Raw genomic sequence first — 27,631 nt, forward strand, 5'->3', positions numbered from 1 at the left:
TCTATATCTGTTTATGACTTGGTTTTTGTTTTTCAACAGTTCTGATTCCAAAATGACTGGGATAGAGAATTTAGTTTTGCTGTGGAAGTGCCCTGCACTGAGAAGTGCTTTGAAATATTTTTGTGAACATTGTTTTTCATTTACTGAATTATGGCCCATTGAAAACTGACCTGCTGGCATCCAGAGTGTATTTGGTAGGGGCTTTAAACAAATTTTGAGTGGCTTCAGGATCAAAGGAAAGTTGTGATTTCCATACAAACTTAATTAGTAAATGTGTAAAGGGAATGCGAGGAGACATGCATTCTTTAAAGGCCCTTACATACACAAGAAAATATCAGGTGAAGCAAGATTTGAGATTCCTCTCGTTGTGCAGCTCAGTCCTGATTTGCTGAAACTGTTGGCCTTTGGCTGTCTGAACAGTGAAATATGTAATTAATTTCAAGTAGGTGTGTAAGTCCATTTAAATAAATCATGTGCAAGTGCTTTTCTGGGGCATAATAGCATTAAGTACATTTTAAATGCTTTCTACAATTGGAGGATAGTCTGCTATTCTGATATTCTCACAGCATTTCTTTTCACATAGATCTTAGCGCATGACACCCCTATAGATAGCTATTGCTATAAATAGATACTTTAGATAGAGATTTTGTCATCATTAGAATTAAAATCTAAGTGTCATTACATTCCATCCTCATAGCATGCTCAGTTATATCACAAACATATTGGTATCAAAGTTCGGTCTCAAAGTGTCAGTAAAGCAAGATGAACCACACTGTGGAGGGCAGATGGTTTGGCTATTGCAGTGAAAGTACAAGTCCCCATGATCTTGTGGTGTGGCACAAAGGAAAGGTGATTATTTTTTTGAAGTAATGCTGAATATTTTTCTGGGAAGTGATGAAACTCAGGAACTTGGATATCCCATCTGTTATTTCTTCATCCACTTCTACAGGATGTGTGAGTTTCTTGAATATTTTTGCATTCTTGTTTCACCAACAACTACAAATAACTCTGAACTATTGAAAAAAAAAAAAGCTTTTAAGACAGCTATTGAAGGTTATTTTGAAAAATAAGGTGTTTATGTTCAGCAATACAAACTGAACTGTAGTTCTTCAGGCACTGTGAATGATCTAACAAATATTTTATCTATTTAAGGTGAGTTTGGAGAAGTATGCAGCGGACGTCTGAAGACACCAGGAAAAAGAGAGATACCTGTTGCAATTAAAACTCTAAAAGGTGGCTATGTGGAGAGGCAGCGAAGAGATTTCCTGAGAGAGGCTAGTATCATGGGACAATTTGATCACCCAAATATAATTCGCCTTGAAGGAGTTGTTACAAAAAGTAAGTTACTATTAATAGGTTTTTTGTTGGTTTTCCCATTCTATGTCATTTAGTATCAAAATTAAGCATTACTTCCATATTCAGTATGGATTCATAGCCTATCTGTTTTCAATTAGAAATGGTTTGGGTTTTTTTTTAATAAAAATCCTCCTCATTCAAATAAAGTCTTTACAGGTTCTTATGAAATAGCACTGTAGAGTTTGCCCATAGGCAAATAGAATACAGTAGAGAAAACCATAAATGTAACTGAGTTGACAATGAAGTCAAATCATTGATTCAGGTAGCAGCTATAGTCTTCTTTTCCCACAAGCACTCTCTTTATTTGGTTGTGTTTTACTGATTTTGGTACCAGAAGAGATCAATTTCCTATTTTAAAGAAATAAAATGTAAACTCTTTTAAACTTATTGTACACTTGCAAATGATTCACTAAAATTCCAGAATAATCTATGAAATGTCTTACTCTTTATACCTATTGCAGCTGCCAAGAGATATCCCTTGCCTCTGAAATCTAGCATTTTTAGCGGGGTTATGGCTTTTCTGAAACGCTGAAATATCTAGTTATTATTTAAGTATTAAGTAAGTCTTATTAACATGCATGAAATTTCTTTAATGCCAACTTTTTGCAGTAATGAATTAAAAACTTTATAAGGTATACTCAAAATTAATCATTGCCTCAACTAAGCTGTGTTGTTTCCTGATTTGCAGTATTTATATTTTTATTTTAAAGGTCAAGTGTTGTGTGTATAAAACAATGATGTCCTCTTACCGTCACAGCAAATACAATAAATGTGTTATGAATATTTCCTGTTTTCACCTTGTTACAATATCAAAAGCTATGTTTGGAAAACACAGTGTACTAGAACAAAGAGGAAATTATAGCTCCTGAACTCATGTCATTGGAATGGAATTTCAATAGGTTTACGGGATGACCTTGTTCAAATCTGTCTCTCTATGGTTCTAAATTAAGATGAAAAGGATCTTTTTTTTTTGAGTTCACACAGTATTGCAAGGATAAATTCATTATTATTTAGGAATGTTTGGTTACTAGACTAACAGAATCCATTATGTTGCAGACTTCTGGAAAGATATAGCTTAGTCTCTTCCATTGCTCTCCCGTCAGTAACTGCTCTGCTGACAACAAACAAGAACACAAGTTAATACTGGCTGAGCAGCATTGGAGATCTTTGTCAAGAGATATAAATATGTAGGAACTTAATTGAATTTAGCTCCTTGCTTCATAATGAGCAGTATAGCAGCAATTAAATTCCACCAGTCTTCACCAACACGGGCAGTTTATGAACCAATATCACAGGTATGACTAGGATCCATGTGGTGGATCTAGTAGTGTATGTCTCATTTCTGAAAAAGGCTAATGGCTGTGACTTACAAACATTGTTTAAATCCAATTAGATGGTGCACACAGAGTACAGTATAATGTACTTGGCAATGGCATGATTGTTTAATCTTTGCCACATTTATAAATTTTCTTTCTGTAATGTCTCATCATCAGTCTAGAGAGAAATGAAGATTGCATTAAGAAAACAGAAAAAAAACAGATAAATCAGTGCTCCAACATTAGAGTATTTGTTCCTGTTCTACAGGAAAAGTGATTATAGACAACCTTAAGTCAAGAAGCCATCATTAGCAGTTCTGCTTTTCTCTAACGAGTCAACAAACTTTATTGGTTTTAGGAATGTTTGCTTAGAGGTAATATAAAAATACTAGGCGTTACTGTTATAGTCACACTCTCGGATAAAAATATGCATCTCTCTCAGATATAAAATATGTAGAGAAACTTTGAAAGAAAATATTGTTGGGTCAAGCAGTTTGGTTTATAAAACATAAAACAATTTTACAGCAATAATTATAGAATGAAAAAAATACATGGAAAGTGCAAGTTATATAAAGTGTCAAGGACAAAGTTGTGCAGTACTGTTCTGCTGCAGGGAAGAAGCTAGGAGACAGGCTGAGCAACGGACACATGCACTCTGCTGTGCTTCTCTTTTGCCAGTTTATCTTTCAGATGTTGCCTTGCATTTATACTGCGCCATCTGTGGTATTTAGAGGATAACATGGCTTCAGCTGGGAGCAGAACAGTTACCTTGCATTTCACTAAATCCTAAATCTAGGATTGCACAAGCCACAACGGGACAGAAATTTCCTATAACTAAAAGGTGTGCTGTAAAAGTGAGACAGAACCTTGTCCTAGCCAAATTATTTATGTAATGATAGCATGATTAAAAGGTGTTTTGTGTTAAAACTTAGATTAATAACAGCAGAAACTATTCATCTGATGTGCATTACAGTTCCACTAACCTATAAAAGCACATCGGATGCACTAAATTTGATTAATAGACGTGTAATGCTGTTCTTAGCACATGCTTTCCTCTTTGTAACCATTAGTCATTAACTTCTAGCAGTTGCTGATATATATTGCATCAATTTGTAAGCAGTACCTTCCATTACAGTGTCATTGACTATTGAACAAAAAAGAAAAAGGATTTGATTGTAATAAGCAGAAGTGCTCTACTAAGTCAATAGCTATTGACTGGGGCAATAACAAATTTGCCTGTTCATTACAAATGAGACCTTTTATCTGGTCCTACCAGCTAAGCAGATGTTAACTTTTAAATGATACTGTTTTCAAAATTGCTATGGAATATGTACTGTACAGGATGAAAAAATGCTAAACTAAGCCTGCTCAGAAGTAGGTCTGAAACAGTTTTAATCCCTTTTTCTGATTGCTTCATTTCTCGTTTGTCTTAACAGCGATCCCTAATCACAGAGAGCAGTAGGCAGAACAGTTGCTGTAGCACAAGCTTTCTGTTATCAGAGAGTTCATTTCAAGGGCAATTTGCCAGGCCAAGACAAATACACCATAGCACAGAATCTGGATCCGATATTCGCTTATATTGCTAATCAGAAGTCACAAGGGAAACTTTATTCCTGTTTGGTTTGTTTTAGTAATGCCATTCCCTGCATGGCTTGCCACACCATTCCTTCCATGGCTTGCCACAGAAGGCTGCTTATTGCCTTGCAAATTGATGAGAGATGCTTAGGCATTTCATAAAAATATCCATGTTTCCCTCTCAAGTCATACTAGCACAGTGAAGATTTGGGGAGCTCTTCTTGGGTGTGTCAGGGCATGCTCAGCTGAGTTGTATGTCATGGTCCAAGCTGCTGCTATTTCATAAACAGGTATAAGAAAAATAAAACTTCTTTCTCCAGCGCAAACATAAGTAACCAACATTTTGATCTGGGCTATATAGAAGATGTGTCTTCTACATCATATTGAAGTCTGTGTTTCAGACTTTCCATGAAGAGTCTGTAATGTAAACTAAAGCTAGGCTCCCAGCAAACACCTGCCAACATAACTATAAGAGACATGAAAAAATGGTCCTGACTATTGTAACTGTACTGGAAGAAATCATTGGTGTTACGCTAGCCAAACTGGAATCTATAGTTAGTTTAGCTTGATGGTATCTTACACAATAGTTTAAAGCACAGCCTTGTCAGTACCGTGTAATACTGTGTCAGTACAAAATATCAATGCTTGCAAGGGCTTTATTCTAGTCATAATCTTAGATTGCTCCCCTCCCCCTCATACTTTACCCCAAATAACTTTCAATTGTTAAAATTAATTTCTAAGGAATTGCTTCCATTTCTGAACTTTGACTACTGGAGGATTTGCACCTGTCACATTTACAAGAGGAATCTTTTTAAGGCATTCATTTTCTTGCACAACATTCCGTATATTGTTACTCTCCAGAAGAATTTTCAAATTAGTCCCATCACAAAAGGAGGATGAATGAAGACAGCACCTAGATTTTGGTTCTGTGTAAGCTCACATCCCTGTAACATCGAGTCTGGGTTTGGAATGACACCTTCAACTCCCTTACTGTCTACTCACTGTTTTATTTTAGTGACTTTCAAATTGTGAATGCTATCACAGTTCTGAAAGCTTTAGTCAGTCATCTGGCAGATTAAATTCAAAGCTTTAATCATTGAGTTTCTTCTTAAATTGTTGTATATAATACAATACAAGAAGAGTCCTGAGGTCAGTCTACCTCACCTTGTCCATGAGGAAGGCAAAGCAGCAGCTGCATGATCCTCTTTCACTACGATTTGCAGTGTTTAGCTCTTCATATCTGACCCTTTTTTCGTTTCTCAAAAATGGAGGGGATAACAATGAATTTTTTTTTTTCAGCCAAGACACTGTGTTCTAGGCTTTTGAGCCCTTAGTGTAATAAATCTAATGGTGCTCTTTTCTCCAACCTGTTAACAGGTTGACACTGTCAAATGGATTTCAGAATTCATTTTGGAAGGTGACATATTTTGCAGTACATGTGTTTATTATACACAGCATGGTATACTTAGCTGTTATGCAAAAGGATTGAGGAAATTTTGTGGCACTGTTTGTAACATTCTTACTTCAGTCATGGATGGTGCAATTGTACTCCCAGGAAATGTGATTGTGCAAAGTTTAAATGGTGACATTTTAAGAGTTAAGTTGTGACTATTTGAAGTAGACTTACTCCATGATAGCTTACAAAATATGATTATGATTATACACCCCAAAAAAAATTATTATTGATTTCTGAAAAATAAAAACTTTAGGGCCAACAGAAAACATACGATGTTAATAAATTCCATGTTAGCATTATAGTATTGTTTATAACCTAGAGTGTAACCAATTTCAAATCTTGACATTTACTTCTGTCAGTAATCTCAGTACATCACTGAAGACATCACTAGCATCTCCAGGCACAGATGTACTTGTTGGAGGCCAAAATGGCTTCAGACTCCACCCCTTGAATCCACCCCTTGCACCTGCCTTATGCAAACACAGATACACAGCAGAGTATGAAGACATTATTCATCCCTGAAGATCTTCCATTCTGCTTATGGACGATCCACTGTGACACAGAGTGGTGGTTAGACTATATGCGTGTCATATTAGCCAGTGGGCTTTACATGGCATTAGGCATAAAGCTGAATTTGTCTGATGAAGCATATTGTAGCTGTGCACATAATGATACACAAAACAGCAGAATTTCAGTTGTGTTCAGTAAGTGGAGCTGTAAATTTAAATTTGGCTCACTGCCTTTATTTTCCTTTGTATCATGTTTCATAGATAAATACCACATTACTGAAGTCAGTGTTGCTGTGGCCAGCAAATTAATGCAAAAACCACAGCCACCACCTGCACTGTTAGCCAAATTTACTAGATCAATTTATTAAAATATCATCCAAATAAAGAGTTGAAAGTTAGAGCTGCGGACATGACTGTTGTAACACAGACAAAACTAAGTGTCTGTAGACTTCTTGCAAAATAGGTTACCCTTCATGAACTGGTATTCAAAGAAAGTAATTAATGTTGATAGTGCTGAGCTATTTTTACACATTCATGCATGTGGATATTTCAGCTAACGCATACAAACTACAATGCATGCCTTTTGTTGAAGGTTGCTGCCAAAAACTAAGAATGGACAGTCCTTGATTCTCCTGAATGATACATACTTAAAATAAATTAGCTTTTAAACCTCTGGAAAAAATAGATTTCATATAGATCTTTCATTTATTACAATCTGAGATTTTTTTTTGCAAAAATGAAAGGGCCGTTATGGTTCCCTGAAGTTCAAATCAGTCACATTTCTGTGTTCTTCTTTTCTGTTTTGCATCTAGCAAGCTATGCATTGTAACTGTCAAGTCTGCTGTAACATCTTTCACAGGATGATAAGCAATGAAGAAAAACCATATTGTCAAATGGTCAAACAGCTAACATCTTGTTAGCAGCAGTTTAATCTGACCATGATACAGTACCTAACATAACTAAACTTTTATAATTCTACTTCTATAAGTTGCGCCTGAGAAACAGAATTTCACTTTCTTCAGGATCCTTTGCCTTCAGAGGTCTGTATTCAGACACGTAGGGCCTGATTTTCAAAGATATTTAGATTCTTTGATGTGAGATGTGGTTCTAGTAGAAAAATAGGTGACAAAAATCATTCTTACCAACAGCCATAAAAAGATAAAGTCTTGTAGATAAGAAATGGCCAGATTTTTTTTTTTTCTTTTTAAGGGAAAGCGTGGTCATCAGTTTGCATAATTAGCATAATTATTAACTGCAAGTGATTGCATTTCCATGTATCTTCTGAACGAAGTATGCCATTTCTTCCTTCACCATTAAAGTAGAGAAGAATATGGTACAGTAAGTTGAAGGGCAAGGTAGTTTTAGTGTGTAGGTGATATATGAAGGGTTGGGGCTTTTTTTAACAACTGTAACCAGAAGACTGAATGAATAACAGGGGGACACAAGATTGCACTGTGCTGACAGGTTTGCTGCAACAACAGGGCTGATCTGTTGCCTGTGTAGGAAAACCATATAAACAATGAGGGGAACAATTATAAATGACAATTGCAACCACAGTTCACAGGTAAAGGAGTGAGGGGGTTAAAGAGTGTACATAAAGCGATCAATAATCCTGATTCACAAGCGGTGTTTGGTTGATTTATTTTGATAACTGTACATTAATTTCTCATTCTTTATACATGTATTGGTAAAGTCCTGTTGCAACTTTGTTGTTGCTAAATCTTTGCTGAGAAGTGAAGAAGAAGGTGCTCTCACTGAAATTAACACCAAGACATGCTGAGTTTGAGAATAATTAATAATGATAACTAAGAGAGGTTATGCTGTATTTTAGAGCCTAAGTCAGATTATAACAGAAGCATTATTTGGTAAGCTTCAACCTAATTGTTAAATATTACAGTGCTCTCAAAATTGAAGTAGGGTTGTGTCCTTTTAAAAGGCAAATTAAATAAATGCTTAACTTTGTGCTATTTTTCAACAATCAATCATTCTCTTGTAATTCACAGAATATACAGCATTGGGCTGTGAAGGACACTGAGAGGTCATCTTGTCCATCTTCCTGCCCCGAGGCAGAATCAATTATATTTAAACTAGTCTGGATAGATGGTTGCCTATCCTATTCTCAGAAACCTCTCCTGGTGAAGATTCCACAGCCTCCCTGGGCGATCTGTTGAGTGTTTAACTATCCTCATACTTAACCTTCCTAGTGTTAAATTGATTTTTTTTTACTGCACCTTAAGGCCATTAACTCTTTACTATCTGTGGTGGAACAGCTTGTGCCTTTGCAGCAATATTTTACATTTGTAGACCATTATAATGTCTTTACTGTCTTCAGTAAATCACCCGGGTTCTGTCAAGTCTTTCTTCATAGTCTATGTTTGCCAGACCTTTGGTCATTCTTAATGGTTTCTTTCAGACTCTTTCCAGTCAATTCGTATCTTTTTTGAAGTATGGCTTTCAAAAGTGGATACAGTGGATGCTGAGCCTTACCTTCCTCTAGCAAGCAGGAAAGAATTATTTTAAATGTCAACTGTGTTACTCATCTTTAAATATGCATGGTTTTCAATAGAAACCATTGTTGGGTTTTATTTTGGTATATTATTACCTGTAGATCCTCCACTGTGAAACAGCCGACTGTCTAGTCTTTCCTCCAGGATGTATTTTTGCAGTTGTTTACTGCCTCCTCCATTGATCTGCTTTGTCTCCACAGAATTTTCTTCTATGTTTTCTCACACCTTTCCCTAGCATGCCAAGTCATTTTGCCTTCTGAACCTAATCTCCAAGAGCTCCTTCCACTTTGGTGTCTTTCTCAGATTTAGAAACACACCCTCAGTTCCAGCATCCCAGTCATTAAGGAGAAAACAGAACAATAGCAAAAGCCCTCGACCATACTGTTTGTATCTTTCCAGGTTGACAGTGAACCACTGAGGACAGTTTCCCAGCCATTATTACCCTGACTCTGCAGTAGTTACATCAGAACAGGAAAGCATAGTGCACTGTCTTGACTGTGACCTATATGGGATATATGTATGTAACATTACTGTAACTCTGTGAGACCTGTTAGTCACAGGTGGAAATTAGGCTGGCATGGCTATTTGCTCTTAAGAAATGTGTGCAGGCTGTTACTTACCACACTGTCATTTTCTAAGTATTTGCAAATGTTTTAATTATTTTTTCTGGTTCTAAGAAATGCAGTTAGTCTGAGTCCTTTTTCCTTTTTAATGCATTGTGTTGCAGTAAACTTCATGAGGCATAACTTGATCAAGTAAAATTGAAACTGGTGTAAGTCTTGATACTTGCAACTCTTATAACTGTCTTTTTAGTTATTATAAAAACATATGCAGATCAGCAGTAAAGAAATGAACTGGAAATAGAATTGTCATTACCACATGCAAAAGTTGTTTGGGTGTTCTGTTTCATCTTTTCAGTTAATTCCATATACAGACAGGATTTTTTTATATGCTTCAGGGATTGTTATGACTGTCATATGCAGGCATATCCATCCACCTGTACTGCCCAGTGTTTTGCTTCTGAAATACCTCCACAGTACCAGGAGCGGCATATTGCAATTCTGGGGAGATGCAGCTTAGTCATATGCCAGTGGACATTACTTAATTCAGGTGTTACCATGTCTGGTTGATTAGAAAACCAGAAAAGCCAAAACACTTCAAAAAATCATACTCCTATATTCATTGCAATACCTGATTAAAATTAACCTGGAAAACCCCTTCTGTCTTAATAATTTCAGTTTTGCAAATTCAGCAAAGACCTTTGAATGATGATATAAATTTCTCCCAAATATAGCTTCTTTTGAACGTTCCATAATAGAGCTGTTGAGTATGAGGTTGCAAACCATGTAAAATCAGGTATGAATGGTAAGAATCTCAGAAAATGAAATGGGTAATGTGTTTGAATTGCCAAGAGAGAATAAATAGACTAAGCAGTAAGATGGGAGAGAATATTGATGGAATTAGAAAATAGCAAAGCAATGAATCATTGTATAGACACAAGAAATTTAGTAGTTGTTCATTTGGGGCATGTTAGCTATGAAGTGTGGAAGATAAGGCTATTGTATTAGTACAGACAACAATAATAAAAAACAAATCAAATTTAAAAGAATTTCTGGTTTCTTCACTGCCAAGAGAAATTAATTTTATTTAATTTGGCCACAATATAGAAACATAGGTGGGCAGTTTCCTGACCCAGAGTAGCCTGAGAATTAAAACTTTAACCACATTCTTGTGGAGAAATCTCTAGTATATATAGCACATATCTGCCAAACTTCAAATGACAAGAGTGATTATAACATCTGAAAGTAGGAAATGAAAGTCCTTAACTACACCTAATCAGCAAAACTGTGATACTCTAGCCTGGGGAAACTTGAGGAAAGTACCAAGCAAAAAGAGTTAAATCACAGAATACAATTCAGATTACAATCTTGTATGGATCATGATGCAATGTAATCAGGACTGACGTCTCATTGCTTCAGACTGTATTTGCTTACTGCCTTTCTTTCTTTTGTGCTGCCATTAGTCTCTTAGTTTCCAGTTGTAGTTCTTATACTAGCAGTCACCTAAGAAATGAAAGACTGGCAATAAAGCTACTGTAGGCTGCAGTGACGTATGATAAGACCTTGTACCAGAAAGACTGTCACAGTTAGGGGATATGTATCTATATTTTCATGGATTACCGTTGATTCTTGATAATAAGCTAACATGTGTCTTGCTTAAGGTAGAAGCCTTATCATGCCGGGTTTTACCATCATGTTGTTTCATGATCCTTTGAGTTAAGATGTTATGCTAAGACAGCGCTTTTGGGGGAGAAATCTAGATTAGATACCAAAATAATAGAGGTAATTCAATGTTTCTGTCCCATGGTGGGTGTTGGCTCTAGATCCATGTCTGATACCAAGGAACACAGCTGCTCCTTGAGGTAACAAGATGAAAGATGGGAGACATAATCATGGTGACTGTTAAGTCCACGTTGTTACTTTTTTAAGGAGAAATAGCTGCCATTCTTACTGGCTTAACTAAACTCAAACTTACATGAGTGTATCAAATAATATACCCGTGGTGCTTTCAATATGATACAAAGTTATTTGCAGTGTATTATCTTAATGTTGTTTAAAGTTTGCTTGTGGCTGAAGAGTTCTTGTTCACCCTCACAGTTTTGTTTGCATTTCTCAGACCCTTTGGATAAGCCTACTACCTTACATGTATGAAAGGGTTATTGTGGGGACTTATCAAGTTCATTTATGAAGTATTTGGAAACCCAGTGCTATTGAAGCCATAACCATTACAACTAAATAATTTAATAATGCTGGAACCTTTTTACAGAAAAGTTGTTAAATGTAGTGAATATTATCAATAATATTAATCTTCCATAGTCCAATGGATTTTAGGTATCTTAAGGATGGAGGTATGTGTATCAGTACTTCTGCAAACCTCAGAAAATGCGTAGGTCTCATTAAAGTATACAGATACAAGATAGCAACTAGATTTTTTTGGTAAGTTGAGATCATAGAATCATAGAATCATAGAATCATAGAATCATAGAATCATAGAATCATAGAATAGTTTGGGTTGGAAGGGACCTTAAAGGTCATCTAGCCCAACCCACCTGCAATGAGCGGGGACATCTTCAACTAGATCAGGTTGCTCAGAGCCCTGTCCAACCCAACCTTGAATGTTTCCAGGGATGGGACATCCACCACCTCTCTGGGCAACCTGTTCCAGTGTTTCACCATGCTCATTGTAAAAAATTTCTTCTTTGTATCTAGTCTAAATCTACCCTCTTTTAGTTTAAAATCATTACCCCTTTCCTATCACAACACATCCTACTAAAACGCCTGTCCCTGTGTTTCTTATAAGCCCCCTTTAGGTACTGAAAGGCCGCAATATGGTCTCCCTGGAGCCTTCTCTTCTCCACACCAAACAACCCCAACTCTCAGAGCCTTTGTCCATAGGAGAGGCGTTCCAGCCCTCTGATCATTTTTGTGTCCCTCCTCTGGACCTGTTCCAACAGGTCCGTGTCTTTCCTGTGCTGAGGACTCCAGAGCTGGACGCAGTACTCCAGGTGGGGTTTCACCAGAGCAGAGTAGAGCGGCAGAATCACCTCCCTTGACCTGCTGGCTATGCTTCCTTAAATAACTTTTTAAAACTGATGTAAATGTCTGTGTCGCTACCAAAAATAGAGCAGTTATCTGTGCTTTCTCATATGGGATATACTGACAATCTTTATGAACCGATAGTATTGGTGTTAGCTCTTTCAAACGTGTTATGCTGCCAGGTTCTAATTACCAGCTGTTTGAGTTAAAGCCTTCACAGAAGAAACAAGAGAATTCATTGTGTAAACATACCCTAATTCACCTAATAGGCAAAGTTAGATAGATCAGCTTGTATGCTTGAACTTTGATTGACTGATGAATGTTTGAGTCATTAAAACTGTTCCAGAAAAGCTGCACCCCTTCTCTAGTTGACATCTCTTTAAATTTTACATTCACTTGCAAGTATGTCAATAAGGAATGAAATAATAGGGGTTTTTTTTATGTTGGTTAGGCCTACCAGTTCACTTTGCCAAATTTGTGATGAAACAGAACATGCGAGACCAACATCAGTAATTAGTTGAAGAGGGAATGCCAGCCATGTGGTACAGGATAATATGTAAGGACAAGTTATGGTCCTTAGATTTACCTGAAGTAGAGTAAGAAAGGCCTTGTTATCAATCTCCTGTCATCCTAAAATAGAGAGACCATCAGACCTAGGGAACTGCTAGCTCAGCAAGTTGTTATGGTAGTGGTTGTCCAGATGTCACACACGTCGTATGGTATAACCCTCTGCCTCAAGAGGTTGTATTGTGGTCTTTACTACAGCTTAAAGGCTCGTAGCTAAATTTCTCATGGAAGGCAACAAGCTTGAGATATCTTTACCAGCAGATTCATATGAAGAAGAAGAAGAATTAAAATATGGATTGGTAATTTTCTCATATAAATTATCTGATATTGTATTTTATGGAAACATGAGAGTTGGATGTGAGGAAAAGAAACCTTTGGTTATTTACAACATCATCTTTCTAATGCGAGGATTGCTGTAAACAACTATAGTTGTAATGCTTTGGATGGGACAGAGAGCAGAAGAGAAAAGAAAGGAACTTCTTGAGAAGGACTTAATACCAGTTTGTTTTAGCAAACTGCAGATAGGTTTCTCTGAGTAAGGAAGAGTTTCTCTTTATCTCAAACCAGACACATCCTCCTCACAGAGGAATCAAAGCACTTGTATAGAATGTTGCCAGTTGGGACATGCTTGACACGTACACATTACTTTTCCACTGTACAGAAGTAAAACCTGCTGAAAGTAACCATTTTCAGTGATTAGCGAGAAATCTTTGACATTTGGAAGTGGAACAGTCATATTATGCAATGAAAATCTGTTCAGACTTGTTTGAGTTATAATCTGTTGAAAAGTGCCATGTGTTTTCTGTGTTCTGCTCTGGAGAGCAAGCGAGAACTTTAATGACAGAGGTTTGCAGTGAACACACACCCGCACATTTTGCTTCCTGATCTCACTCAGCATTGCAGCCCCAGCCAAGGCAGATAAATTATTTCTGCTTCCACCATTCTTCTAGCACTGTCATCAACATCCACAGAAAATAATGCCATCATTTTAATAGAGTTTTCATCTGTAAACTGTTTATTCAGAATCTATTCACTCAGCCCATCACTATGTTCTTTGTATATTCCTGACCTCCAAATTCCTTTCTTTACTTCCTCTCTACTGTGAGTCTTGCTCTATCCATTTCACAGACTATAATTATCTTTCTGATTCTTAATACATACATAGTTCAGGTTCCAGGTGAATAAATAATTTAGATGCAAACTGTCTGGGATCCATTCCAGACTCTTGAAGTTATGGCTGGAAATACAGTTTGCAAAAAATACTGCTTCTTAAATCTTACAGTTCTTCACAGATAAGCATAGCCTTGGCACTGCTTATAAATCAGGAGTAGATGATAAAACTGTTAAGGGGGACAGAATGGAAAGAGAGAAGCAATGTGGAAAAAAATATGTATTTTTTAAAAACACCATAATTAGATGGTGTGAGTTTACGGAATATTCAGTTTATGTATGTTCTTAATATAAGCACAAAACACTAATGACAATCCTGTAAACACATTTTAAGAGGCAAATGTGTTCAGTCTGCCATTCCAGAATAGATTCATGACTACATCAATTGGTAAATATTGTCATTTTTCTACTGAAGTTTAACAAGGTAATTTCTACTGAATAAAATTTGAATGTAAATAAGTTTAGCTGCTAAAGACTTCACTTCAATATTTCATCTAGAGAAGCATAGTACAGAATTTTCATAATAGTAGAAATCTGAAACAAACTACTGTACTGTAGTTTGTAGAATTCACAGAACTGATTTCCTTTCTTCCTGAAACAACAGAAACTTGTTAATTTATCCCTAGACTGGTAATAACTTAACCACTTTGGAAATGAGTATCTACTCTTTCCTTTTTTTTCTTTTTTCTTCTCAGCTGTAGTTTATATTCTTCAGCATACAAACACTGTTTTGTTGTTTTAGATAAGATTGGCAATTTACTTCCTATTGTCAATTAATGCCTTTATAAGCATTGAAAAATGTGACTTCATTGCCTCTTTAAACACTGACTGCCCAATATTCATCTTGTCAGAATCACAGTTGCCAAAACTAGCACAAGAAAGATCTGATGAGAGAGGTTTTACCTCACGGCATTCACCCTTAACACCAAGTGGTCTTTGAGCTTGAGAGAAAAATCCTTGGACTACAATGTGATATCCACAAAGATAATTAACAAGCACAGCTATTCTCTTTGGTCAGTAACATTTTCCAGGAAAACGAAGCAGAATGCCTGTGCATATGCCAAAGCCCAAGACCTACAGGATAGCTACAGGAGCTGCCTACAGCCTGGTTTCTAACATGAGTTATCAGGTGTGGGCTGGGACACTTTCACTGAGCGTAGAGGTTTTTTTATCTAGCATATAGATTTGTAAATGTAAACCCATATATAATACATTCCTAATCAGTTCATCTGACATCATGATAATGGTAGAAATCTTCCTACTTCTAATCTTGTCATCACTTATTTGAGGGAGTCACTTGGTGTTTGTAACCAAGAAGAAAATCAAACCTTTGTACATAATTTCCTTGATATTAGTGAAATATTAATGGTGAATGGTATGAATGTGAATAGTGAAAGGAATCCTCACCTTCAATTTATACTGTACATTTGTTTAACAAAAAATCACTTTTTTGTGAATTGACTCTTTGGAACTTGAGCTCCAAGTGTTTTTCTGAACTGAAAACAGTGAGTCTTTTTCAATTATAGTAATTGCTGTCTAAAAGTGGAGAGCGTTTATCTCCTTGTTCATACTGTTACAGGCTAGCAAGGCTAAAAGAGCAGATAATCAGAACTTTAATTGCACAACTGCAGAATTTACAGCAGGCTGCATGAATACATTCATCTTCAGATGTCACTCATGAAAAGCTATTTCACTCATTAAATTAAAACTCACTGTAATTTTTAAACATGAAGTACCAAATTAAAACCTATCATCTCTCTTTTTATGGAAATACCATGAAAAAGAACATCTGAAAATTTAAAAGCCCTTGGAACTTCTTAACCATCCCATTTATAAGACCCCATCAACATTTCACATGGGAGGTTCGTGTCTTAAATGATGAAGAATTCCATATCATAGGAATTCTCAGATTTTACTCAGGATCTTTCCTTCCAAAATCACGAAAACTGGGTGATGAAAAGATGACTGAAATGAAATTCATATTGACAATTATTCAGTAATTCATATTGCCAGTTATTCAATTATTCATATTGCTAATCATTCCCCAAAATCATGATTTGTGCAAAATGAATCACAAAGGTTTTGGTCAATATTGCAGGCTTTGTTTTTTCTATCATGAATGAAAACTATAATTTTAAAGTATTTTGTTTCCAGCTAATTTGATAATCCATGCTTGATCATGAAATCCAAATGTACAGCATACAGTGCTTGGAACAGCGTTCTGGGTATCATACATAACTATAAATACATAAAGATTTCAGAGTTCCTGTTTAGCATTGTGCTAAAGCTATTTTCAGTTTAAGCACTGACTGAAAAATACTTATTTAATAGACAGCTTAAACATACACAGATTGTTTTATCCCATAACAGAAGCACATTATTTCCAATTACTATTCCATTAAGACTACAAAGATGATTCAACACAACAGTTGTTACTGCTGTTAAAAGCCTTAATCATATTAATGCTGTCACACCAGTCTTCTCAGCAACCAGAACTTCAGTGTGCATTGACATTTAACACATCACAAAATAAATGGCTGTAGTGTTTGTAGAACTCTTTCCAAGCGATTCCTTCTTTTTTCCCCCCCCAAAGTGCCTGTTTGTCTAGAAGCAGCAAGGGAAATTAAATTAGTTGTTAATATTCTACCCAAGTATTCTGTAACTTCCATCAGTTCCTCCTTAGGAATTGTAAGCTTTTTTCAGCATTTGCTTTTTCTCCCAGAGAAGTCGTAAGTAAAGTCAAAACTTGCTATAATTGTGTTTTTCTAAAATAGTCTCATTCTATGTAAATATTCCTAAGTCTGGATTTATTCCCATCCACCAATCAAGAAATAGGAGAACTCCAGCAGTTCAGGCTCATAGGAAAGCGTTGTCTTTCACAAGGATCTCAAGGTTAAACTCTTCAGGGTTGGAGACCTGAACAGCAGCTTTGCGCTACCAAGTGTTTTTCTTCTTCATGTTTCCAGATAGACCCCGTAAATTTAAGCCTGGAGCAGAGATTAGGGGACTTGACATAGAAAAACAGGCCTTTACAAATATTTTCACCAAGAACTAGGTTATAGTGGTCTACTTCTCAGAAATGGGGCAAAAACATGTGGATGCGTTATTTTTCCCAAACCAATAAAATTAAGGAAATTCAGAGTTAAAATCAAACTGAAAAGTAAACCCAACAAAGCATGGAAATAAATAACCCAGACACCTGTACCACTCATTGTGCTATCACACAAAAACCTCCCAGTGAAAATAAGCAAAGCAGCATTTGTAGAAAACAGGTCCTTTTTTTAATTATTATTACTTATCGTCACTGGAGAAGAAAACAGAAATGTTTTCAGGCATTCAGAAACCCTTCTTCAGATTATTTTGTTGAGCCTGGGTGCCAGAAAGCTTCCCTGCTCTTCCCAAAAATATTGCTTGGATACTGAAAGAGACAAACCTTGGTTTGTATAACACTTCCACGAGGCCACCACAACTCTGGCAGTGCTTGCATCATGACACTGCCTCTGTCCCCACACTAGATCAAACAAAGGCAACAGTAAGTATCCCTTAGCCTACTGGCGGAGGCAAAAAAGGAACAAGGGTTAACATTAAAGTTGCCTCATATGTTTCATAATACACATTCCTGGTACAGGCTCAAGTTCACTGAAGTGCATCAGTGTACTTCACTGTAGGTGGCTGGTTAAACCTTAAGTCTGTTTTTTGATGGAAATTCCCATTCTATTTGAATACTGTTTATGACTAATAAACAAGGGTTAAAAAAATCTTTACAGTAATTCATTATACTTTAAACGCAGGTTGCAGCTGAATACTAAAAATCTCAGATCAGGCTCTTCAAAATCGTGGCACAGTTCTAGAATAACAAAACACTAAAAACTATCCTAGGCTTTCTAATATTTATTTTTTCTAAACATTATAGAGTATGTTCATTTTGAATTTCCCTGCATTTCTACTGAAATTATTAAAGCTCTTTTTTTAAGAAAAAAGCAAGTTACAAGCAAGCCAGAACATATGGATCGATTAAGTTGAGTATACAGTTGTTTGTCACGTTAGGCCAATACAAGGCAGGTAAGTATATATCCAAATCTCTTCCAAACGTCTGTGTTAAGTTCTTTCATCAGTCCTTCTGTCCTTCCTTTTACTTGCCCTTTGATTTTCTGCAGAGCACACATATCTCCATACACATTTTTCCTTCTTCCAGATATGTGTATTTCTAGTGTTCACCTCTCTTCTACTTTTTCTAATAAGTATATCTGATCCCAAGCTTTTAAAAAGAGCTCTTTGGGAATTTCTAGTTAAGTTTTGGCATTGTTTGTAACTGAAAACTGATTCATCAACAAAGGTGCAATCTCCCTGAATTTCTTAGAGTTGTCTACGTGTGTGTTATTTCCTCTTGCTCCTAGGGCACATCTGTTCCACAGCCATTTCGGTTACAGCATTTTGTCATAAGAGGCTACTACATCCTATTGTTTCCAGTGATCTCATGGCTTTCTTTAAGAGCAATTTGTGATTCTGGGGTCATTGAATACTTTGGAAGACTGCTTCACTTCTCAGAATAATCACCTAACCGTAGGCAAGATACAATTTCAGTCCTATTGAGAATAATGGCACCTGACTTTTGAAAAAGGGCAGTCCTGCTGGGGATGTTGTGCAGTAGGATGTTACTCTTCAGCCCTTTCTGAGAGAGAAACAGTCTTATGCAGAATAACAGGGAAAAAAATGACCTTTTGTTCTAAAATACAATTTTCAAGTGCACACAAGCTCTCTAAGATATAGCAAAAAGAGAAATTTTAAGCATCTGTTATTCCATTTTTAAGACTATTAGGGAGAAATATATGATGCAGCCTTTTCAATTTCTTGGAGTGCTTTTCTTAAAGTGTGTTTTGATTGAAGGTAACCAACTTGCTCACAGATAGTGAGCATTTAGTGGTCATGAGTAACGATTGTAATTTGGGATGAGCTGAATTCTTGTTTTAAATGCACAGCAGAGTTTATTCTTACATGAAATCACCAACAATGGCTATGTAACAGTAACCAAAAAAATGAAGTAACTGGTCAGTCTTTGATGCATGGTGTTGCAGTCAAGTTCCTGTTGATCCTTCTTCAAGCCACTATCCTGACAAAACTAAAGTTAAATCCGGGTCATCTTTTGGAGTGAGGTGCTGAAACCCAGTGAGGTGAGATAGTTACTCAGAGGCTCAAAAGGAGCTCTGGATTATTCCAGGTATGTGGGCAGCTGCATTGCAGACTGAGAATGTGGCTGAAGCTCATTGCAGCTCCCTTCTAAACAGGACATACAATTTTCCTTTCCATGGGTACGTGTCAGGGAGACGGTATATACCCATGCCACATCCTACAACAAAAGTGATGCCTCACTATAGTTAATCGCTAATCTTAAGAACTAGCAAGAAGAGCACCCAGGTATTGTAATAGAGACCTTGCTTGGGTGACTACTCCCCAACAGAGATTCCTCTGGATTTCACTGTTTAGATATTGCTTTGTATTTGAAATTGTGAAAATTCATTATCTGAAGAGGTTCTGCCAATTAATTCCCTATATTACCTAAGTTCCAGATCTTCAGTGGAGCAGAACAGGTGCAAAGATCTTTTGTTGTTTTAGATGTTGGCATGAGTTCCTTCAGAAGAAATTCCAGTCCCACTGGTTAAAAATACCCCAGTGAGCAGTCCTCAGCTGCATCCCTCCAACAGTACTTTTCATATACTTTGGCATCCTGCTAAATCTACTAACGTAAATTATGTAATTTCTATTGTAGTTTTTGCCTTGGAGATCTGTCAGGAAATGTCTGTTTCTAACTTAATTAGTCAGAGTCTAAATGGACTGGTAAATGAAGATGTTCTAAGTTTTACACTATCTGTATATTTAGGATATTTAAGTATTCTAATAGTACTCTCTACTTTGAGTTAAGATTCCAAGCTCTATATTTTACAACAGTGAGATTAAAAATTCAGGCTGCTTCAAAAGTTGCTCAGACAAAGACAGTTAAAGACCTGCAAGTTCTTGAAAGTGCATTCCGGAATGACAGAATTATTTGTGAGTGCTCTGGGATGATGTCATTTACGCAAGTGGAATCTGGGGAAACAAAATTAGACCCTTTGAAAATTTGCTACTGAACAGAGTACAAATTTCCCTCTGCATAGCAAAATGCATTTCATATAGGTTTTGGTTTTACTAGCTTAGGAACTTGAGAGCAGAATTTAGCCTTGAAAAGTTTTCACTGTGTTATTAGCAAGGTAATGGAAATCTCCCCATGGTTTGGTTGGACCAGATAACCTCCAGAGGTCGCTTCCAATCTCAACCATTCTGTGATTCTGTGATTTCAATAGGGGTAAGCACACTCATTTTTGTTAATTGTTGCTCTACTCTGATATTTTATGATATGTACTGCAAAATATTGTTTAGTGATCTTAAAAACTAGATTTTCCTAAGACACATAAGCTAGGTGGGTAAAAATTTAGGCATACCACTCTATACCCTATCACCTTTGCTTATATGTGTCAACAAGTTCTAAAATAAATTACTAAAAGCATATTCTAAATCTCCAGATTAGTGCATTCAAAATAGTTAAAATTAATTGTGTAGATCCATGCTTTCTAAATGTACTGAGAATATGACCCAACAAATTCATCAGGGATAAATTTTAGCCCTGCTTCTGATCTTTTTTTTTCCCATTCCAAGTCAAGCCTTTTGAATGCTCTACAAAATCTGCAATCATAATTTTAAATTTTTATAAAGCCGTTCCTCATGAAAACCTTCCATATGTTCCCCCATAAAAAATTATGAAGTAATGTACAATCCCTGGTGGTCTAGGAAGGATAAATCAATAAAACAATGTAAGAGAAAAGTTGACTGGTTTTCAGTACTTTCCATAATGGATATATTACAAACAATTTTGGAAAAAATGCTCTATCCCTTCTTCTAGTTTCCCTGAGGAAACACTAGTAACAATAAAAAACAGGTTTCATTTTAGAAAGAAAGGTGCTCATAACAGAAGCCAGCCTTCTCCCAGACATTGAGTGATAACATTGGATAATTCCCCTATTCAGAAGCAGGAAAACTCTTTCTACATTCTGTTCTGTAGTATTTCATTACTAAATATTACAGTTCCACCTTCATGAGAATGCAGTTATGAGTGAAAATGTCCTGAAGTCATTCAGTTGCTTCCTGCCAAACTGAACACAAAAGCTTATTATAGCCCTTTGACTCACTTCCCCAAAGCCTTTATCTGCAGAGTTCCTACGAAACTTCTCTTGGCTGTATTTTACAATCCCTGTATGAAAAGCATCAAGACTATATAGAAATGAATATCAGTGGGTTTTTACATTAAATACACTAACTGTGCATTTTTTTCTTTTTTTCAAATTCTAAACAAAATCTATGGGAAATGAATAGCAAACTGAAGTCTTCTTTTGATGGTACTAATAAAGGATGGTACTAGTAAGAAGAAATAACTGACAGTAATTGTGACTTCTCTAGAATATCTCCTTCCAGTTTGTTAAATTAAGCAGCCGAAGAGCTCCTTTTGAATTTCAAGCTGTTAGATACCCAGAAATACACAGCACCTGAAATGGTCAATTCCACCTGCAGAAAGCATTGGATCACTTTAAAGTGTAATAAATAAGAAACAACAGCAACAAATAACAGGGCTGAAGAGCAGTCTGCATCTTCAGTAGGCTTTCTAACCTACTTCAGCCAGGTCCTTAGACACAATGCAGAGCCTGTAGAAATGTTCTCCTTTTTAAAAGCAAATCTCCACAAGATTCACTAAGGTCCCACAAGTACAATTGCTATAATAAAAAAAAAAAAAAAAAAAAGAAAAAAAAAATGCTTAATTTGCTCCCAGCATGGCTTGGGGACCCTGGCACAAACAGAACAAGCTGATGGCCCTGCCTGCCTGTACCTGTGCAATTTATCAGCTTCAGATCCCATCCCTGCGAGCCCTGTGGGGCCTAGAGGCCGCCATGGCATCAGCTCAAGCGCTGCTGATGGTAGCAGGGCAAAGAAGCCGGCATCTGGCCAAGAGGAAAGGGTGGGATGCGGGCCCCTGAGGACAGCCGGTGCTGTGCTGCCACTGTAGCGCATATGGGAGCAAAACTGGTGGGAATGTTTGCACTCAAGTCAGCAGATGTGAGTGGGTATGTACTGTCACCAAGAGAATAAAACTGTATTCAGTTGCTGTGAAAAATTCTGAGGGACTTCTGCTGGAGGTTTCTGCAAAGTGTCAGCAGCAAAATGATGGGTCAGGCTAGCGTTTCTCCGCTTGCTCAATCCTTGACAGTTTTAAAGTGCAAGTTAGTTAGTTCCTTTTAGATGCTTTTTACTGTCACTTATAAGGGCCCCTCCACCTCCCGTTCAAACAGAAGATATCTGTTTCACTCTAGTCCGTTGTGTTCCACCAGTATGGCACCGGGCGCGTTTGGTGCCCTTCTCTTCATCCATCCGTCCAGTCATCAGTCCAGTACTTTTGCTGATCCCCATGGCAGAACTTTCTCTCCTTTGTAGATCTAGGACTCTTCAGCACAGTTGCGTTGCTGCTGGCCCTAGGCCATGGGATGTGCCTTTGCGGTGGGGAGAGATGGCTGTTCCTTCTGGCTGGCCATGCTGTCACGATGCAAGGGCTAATAGACGTGCGTGAATTAACGCATGTGCTCTGCAGCTGAACTAAGCGGAAGTGTTTCCATTACCCACCTATCTACTCTTGCCCTTCTACTCTGTGTGTTAATACACCACTAAAACCGTGCCAGTTTGGGATGCTATACCAGTGGTTTCCCAATCAAATTCTACCATTTGTGGGATGATATTCCCACTGGAACAACAGATGAAGGAGGAAGGCAGGCTAATTGATTCGGCACTGCCTCACTGCCTCTGAGCGCAGGCACTTAGCTGTAATAGTTGTGAAACAGAAGAATTTATGCTGAGTTATGAACTAGTATCACAGAACTCAGTAAATGGTGGATACTTCATGAACTGTCAGCTGTTCAGAGTATTGCCATATAGTTTTACTGTTTCAATGCACTTTTCCAACTAATATCTGTAACTAATGTAGTTTCCCCATGTTAAGGTGACATGATGTTCATAGTGTATAACTATGGAAGGGGGAGAGGTTGGGGTTTTTTCTAAAGAAAACCATGCCTGTAAGCTGCTAAGTAACAGCTGTATTTCAGTGCATTTAGGAATCATAGCTTAATATTCATCTCCTTTTCCCAGTTTAGAACCAGTAAGACCTTATACTAAAAACTCTTCCCACTAGTCTAACTCCACCCACTGTTAAAATAATGAGTGCTCATTTTTACACAAAACAAGAGCACAGGTGTAAAGCACTAGTCTCTGTGTAATGTGTACTGACAGAATGGCATTTCTCAGGAAAGTTGGTTAGCTAAAGAAATAATATCCTAGCATCTTCCAAGTGTCCAGTGTGGTTGCTTTAAAGAGGTAGTTTAAAATTAAGCATTAAGATTTCTATTGCTAGCATACACCTCTAAAAAATCAATATTGCTTTTTTTAATTTGGAGTGTAAAGCAGCAGGATATAAAGCAGCAGGCACATTTTTGGTGGACTTTTTCTTTAGCTAAGCATGATTCCAATTTGGAAAAAGAAGACAGACATCATCTTCATTGTCCAAGTAAAAAAAAACCCAAACATGTTCAGATAGAAGGAAATGCAATTCTTTTCATTGATTTCCACACAGAAGTTTATAATATTTCTGAGAAATATTTCTGAGCTGGTGTTTTCTCTTTAATAGCATGCTCCCACCTCCCTTCTTCTTTGTTATGTTAGCAGAGATCATTCTCCCTTTCTGTCTTGAACACAATTTTTTTGTTGCAGATTTTCTTTCAAATATGTCATGAATGTTTACACAAACAAGTAAAAATTTGAGTAAAGCTTCTAGGTTACTGTAAATGCCCAAAGCTCTTACCAGACCTCTGTCCTTCTGGTGGCAATTGACGGGACTTATGGCAATTAATTTTCTTTCCCAACTACCTGCAACGACAGTCACCTTCCACATATATAGTCATGTAATAGAGTCTCAAACCCTATTTTGCAGGTGATAATGCCAAAAGCACCCATTTGTTCATTCTGGGGCATATGCTGTATTTTAATTTAGGACCATGTGCGTTTTACCCTGAGTGAACTTTCAACCTGTCTTTTGTCTGCATTTTTATGTTGCTGGATACTGATCAGGGCTGAATGTTAGCAACCTTGTCCTTTTCAGAAGCTGTTTGTGGACTTCTAGAAGGGACTAAATGAGGTCTTGTTCTTGTAACTCTGTATTCTACTTAATCTACTTAATTTTTAAGGTGACAGTGGACTGTTTGGATGGGATTCAGTTGCCTAAAATGGCATTGAATGCTTACTCCTAGATACCCAATTGCTGCTTTGCCTCTTGCTGTCACTCTGAGAGAGTGCAAATCTCCTGCAGATCTTGTCATGTCTGCCACTCAGATGTGAATGTCTCAGATTTTCTACAGTGTCTCAAGTGACACAAAGCATTTATGCTTAAGCAATTGACTCTTACCTTTTTCAGTGAGAGAAAAACATTATTTATATGTATTCCTTCAGTGATTTGCTGCTCATAAAGCCTCAATAATTTTAGCACTCAAGCTCTCTTCTTAGTATTCACAGATCATATTGCTCCAACATTTGCTGCTCCTTGGTTTTGTTTCTGAATATGTACAATAAGTGAAATAAGTTTGTTTTTGTCTCCATTGCTTTAGTGAAATAAGTTTGGTTTTGTCTCCATTGCTTTTTATAACAAAGTAACTTCTTGTAACACTGCTAAGAAACTTGAGTTATTTGCCATGTAACACCATTTAAATGTCAGAAAATGTCAATGGTGAAGCTCAAGTTGTTTGGCTTTTCTGTAGGTCTGTACGTATGGCATGTGACTCACAGTGGGTGTACTTTATGGTTGGTATAATTCATATTCTGAAACAGAGAAGCAAAGATTTATTTGGGAAGTCTTCATATGTTCATTATTTAGCCTTCATGTTTTAAGATGCTGTTTAGTACCAAACATCTTGGAGTTTATGAAACAATTTTCCATTTTAAAATCGAATTTCTGTGTATTGCATTCTGGACTGTCTATCCATGATCACTTCTGAAAATATTTTAAAATGAAAGCCATGGAGTTTGGAAACACTTTGACAAGACTGCCAAAGTTAGGCTTTTCTGGAGTGGCCAGAGGGAAAACTTTTATACCTTATCTTTAACCATCAGGTATAAAAATATGGCATCCAGAACATGAGTTAATTTTTTTTCCACAAACTGCAGCAGGTCTAATAACAAATTTAAAGGGCAAGTAAGGAATGTATTGAGGAGAAAAAATAGACCTCTTGCTTGAAAATACAAGGGAAAAATTCAAAGCTCTCTTAGGCTACTTTAAGTTCAGCAAATACATATGTGTGTTTTGAGGCTAAATTTTCCTCACTGCATTTTTATTAGTTAAAAAAAAATCCAAACTGTTGCATAAATTTTCAGAAGGCCATTTATTTTTCTCATTGTATATAAATATTAAGATGTTTTCTATCTCTTAAAAGAACAACTGTAAAATACCTGCAAGATGATGAACACAAACTTGCCATTACCTAAATTTTTGGATGGATGCTTGCTTGATGTACTTGCAAAAATACACAGATTATTCTGGTTGCCAATTTAAATTTTTTGCAAGATGGGAGAATCTTGACCTTGTGCTTTTAAGCAAGATGTGTAGCGCTCTCATTTCAGATCCATCTTTGATGCTGGCATTCACTGAGCACTAACATGAGCTAGCTGAAATGATGCCTCTAGATCTCTGTACATATGCTGAAAGCTGAAACAGTGGATCAAATGACAAAGAGTCCTTATTTATCATCACAATAATAGATATGTCACAAGTACTTATTTTAAAAGTGGTGGATGAGATGATCTCTGTTTCCAGAAATAAAACTGTACATTTAGGCAATGAGAAGAACATAGAGTTTATTCTATTGAAAGCATAAAATGTGTAGAACTTCTGATGTGAGCAAAGCAGAAAAGGGCCGTGTCTATACTCCTGGCTTTTGCCTGCATCAATATATTGACACATATTGTGAGATGTGATAGAAGCTCTGACTGACATAGCTGCCCTGATCCAGAAGTCAGTAATATAACTGCCAATTCTGGTTCCCCTTCTCCCCTTGCCTGACATGACTTTTGGCAGGTGGTTTGTCAAGTGGCTTTAAAATACTAGTATAAAACACAGCTTTGCTGGCATAGCTTCACCTCTACTGATCTCTCTTTGATTTGTATACAAAACTGTAAAATGTCTCTATAGTAGAGTCATTTGGAATGCATTATGAATATCCAATAGGTGTAATTTGCCTTTAAAATATCAAATTTTTCCATTCCTCCTAGAAGTGCTGGAATTGTCCATTTGCAAAGTATGCAGAAAACAACCTCTCTCTGGTTAAAGCTGTGTATTGTATGACTTGGTTAAAAAGCAAGCAAAGACTTTTAACTGCTTTTTATAAGTGAAACCACTGTTAACTTTGCAGAGATTTGGTTATTCTTTCTTTAAAAAGTCAACTTCTTTTTATCAGCCGAGGAACAAGTCATTTGATTAATGATCATTTTTATCTCTTTGAAAGGATCCTTTCCGACCATTGGGGTGAAGTCTCTTTCGAGATTCCTGAGGGCGGGATTTTTAAATAGCATCCTGACCTCACATCCAGTGTCAGGGGGTGGATCTTTACCCCCCAGCATTTCCTCTGGTAGGTATTCCAGCCTATTCCCCCACATCGATTTTTCCCTTCACCTTTGCCCCATCTCTCCACACATCTTAGGGAAACAAAATTTGGTGTTGGTCAGACAGGGAGATTAGATGTCCTTTCCAATAAAAAAACAAATTGAAAGGAAATGGAAAAGATAAATAACTTTTCAGGAACTAGCCAGTTTTCCTGAATCAATGTATAGGAGAAATTGTGAGCGAAACTGATCTGTGGTTAAGTGGTCAACCTAAGTATTTGAAGAGAAGGCCTGGTAGTCTCTAATCGTGCACTTCATGAAGCATGCCCATGTGCACCGGGGAGATGTAACTTTAAAAATGCCTCTATCAAGTCCCAGATTTTATATGACTCTGTGACTCTTTCCTAAAAATTTACATTACCTTGCTAAAACATGGAAGCAGAACACATTTGGAAAGGCAAAATTTAATTATGTATTGATACAGTGTTTAAATCCTTTGTACGCTTCTGTAGTTGCAACTTGCATCTCATGAAAACCACTTTAACTTTTTTTAATAACTTTTATCACAGTTTGAACTACTACAATTCTCTTAAAATGAGCGAGGAAAACCCATTGCCTGTGTTGCCAGCACAGTATTCTGCACTGCCTCTGGCGAGGTCCCCAGCAGAGGCACAGATGTACAATGGCACAAGGGACCCCAGAGGGTTGGCATAAGGTTGAATGTAGGCCAAGAATGAGAACATCATGCCAGGTGAACGGGCTGCTATCAGATACTGGGCTGAAACAGGAAAGAAGGACAGGTTAGAGGCATCCTTTCCCAGAAAGGCTATACGTGCTATCCATTCTCTTCTGGAGCCATTAAAAA

The 27,631-nt window shown here is 36.9% G+C and overlaps 1 protein-coding gene across 3 annotated transcripts in view; it reads left to right on the forward strand.

The window, feature by feature from the left end:
• Positions 1-27,631, forward strand: part of EPHA6 (EPH receptor A6) — a 536,584-nt gene that overhangs the window by 425,702 nt on the left and 83,251 nt on the right. For all 3 annotated transcript variants that reach the window (XM_075709685.1, XM_075709691.1, XM_075709700.1), the window contains 2 exons: positions 1,153-1,338; positions 26,670-26,792. In XM_075709685.1, the coding sequence (XP_075565800.1) occupies positions 1,153-1,338; positions 26,670-26,792 (309 nt within the window). The remainder of the gene's footprint in view (positions 1-1,152; positions 1,339-26,669; positions 26,793-27,631) is intronic.

The sequence above is a fragment of the Pelecanus crispus genome, chromosome 1, assembly GCF_030463565.1.
Source record: "Pelecanus crispus isolate bPelCri1 chromosome 1, bPelCri1.pri, whole genome shotgun sequence".
NCBI classification, from domain to species: Eukaryota; Metazoa; Chordata; class Aves; order Pelecaniformes; family Pelecanidae; genus Pelecanus; species Pelecanus crispus.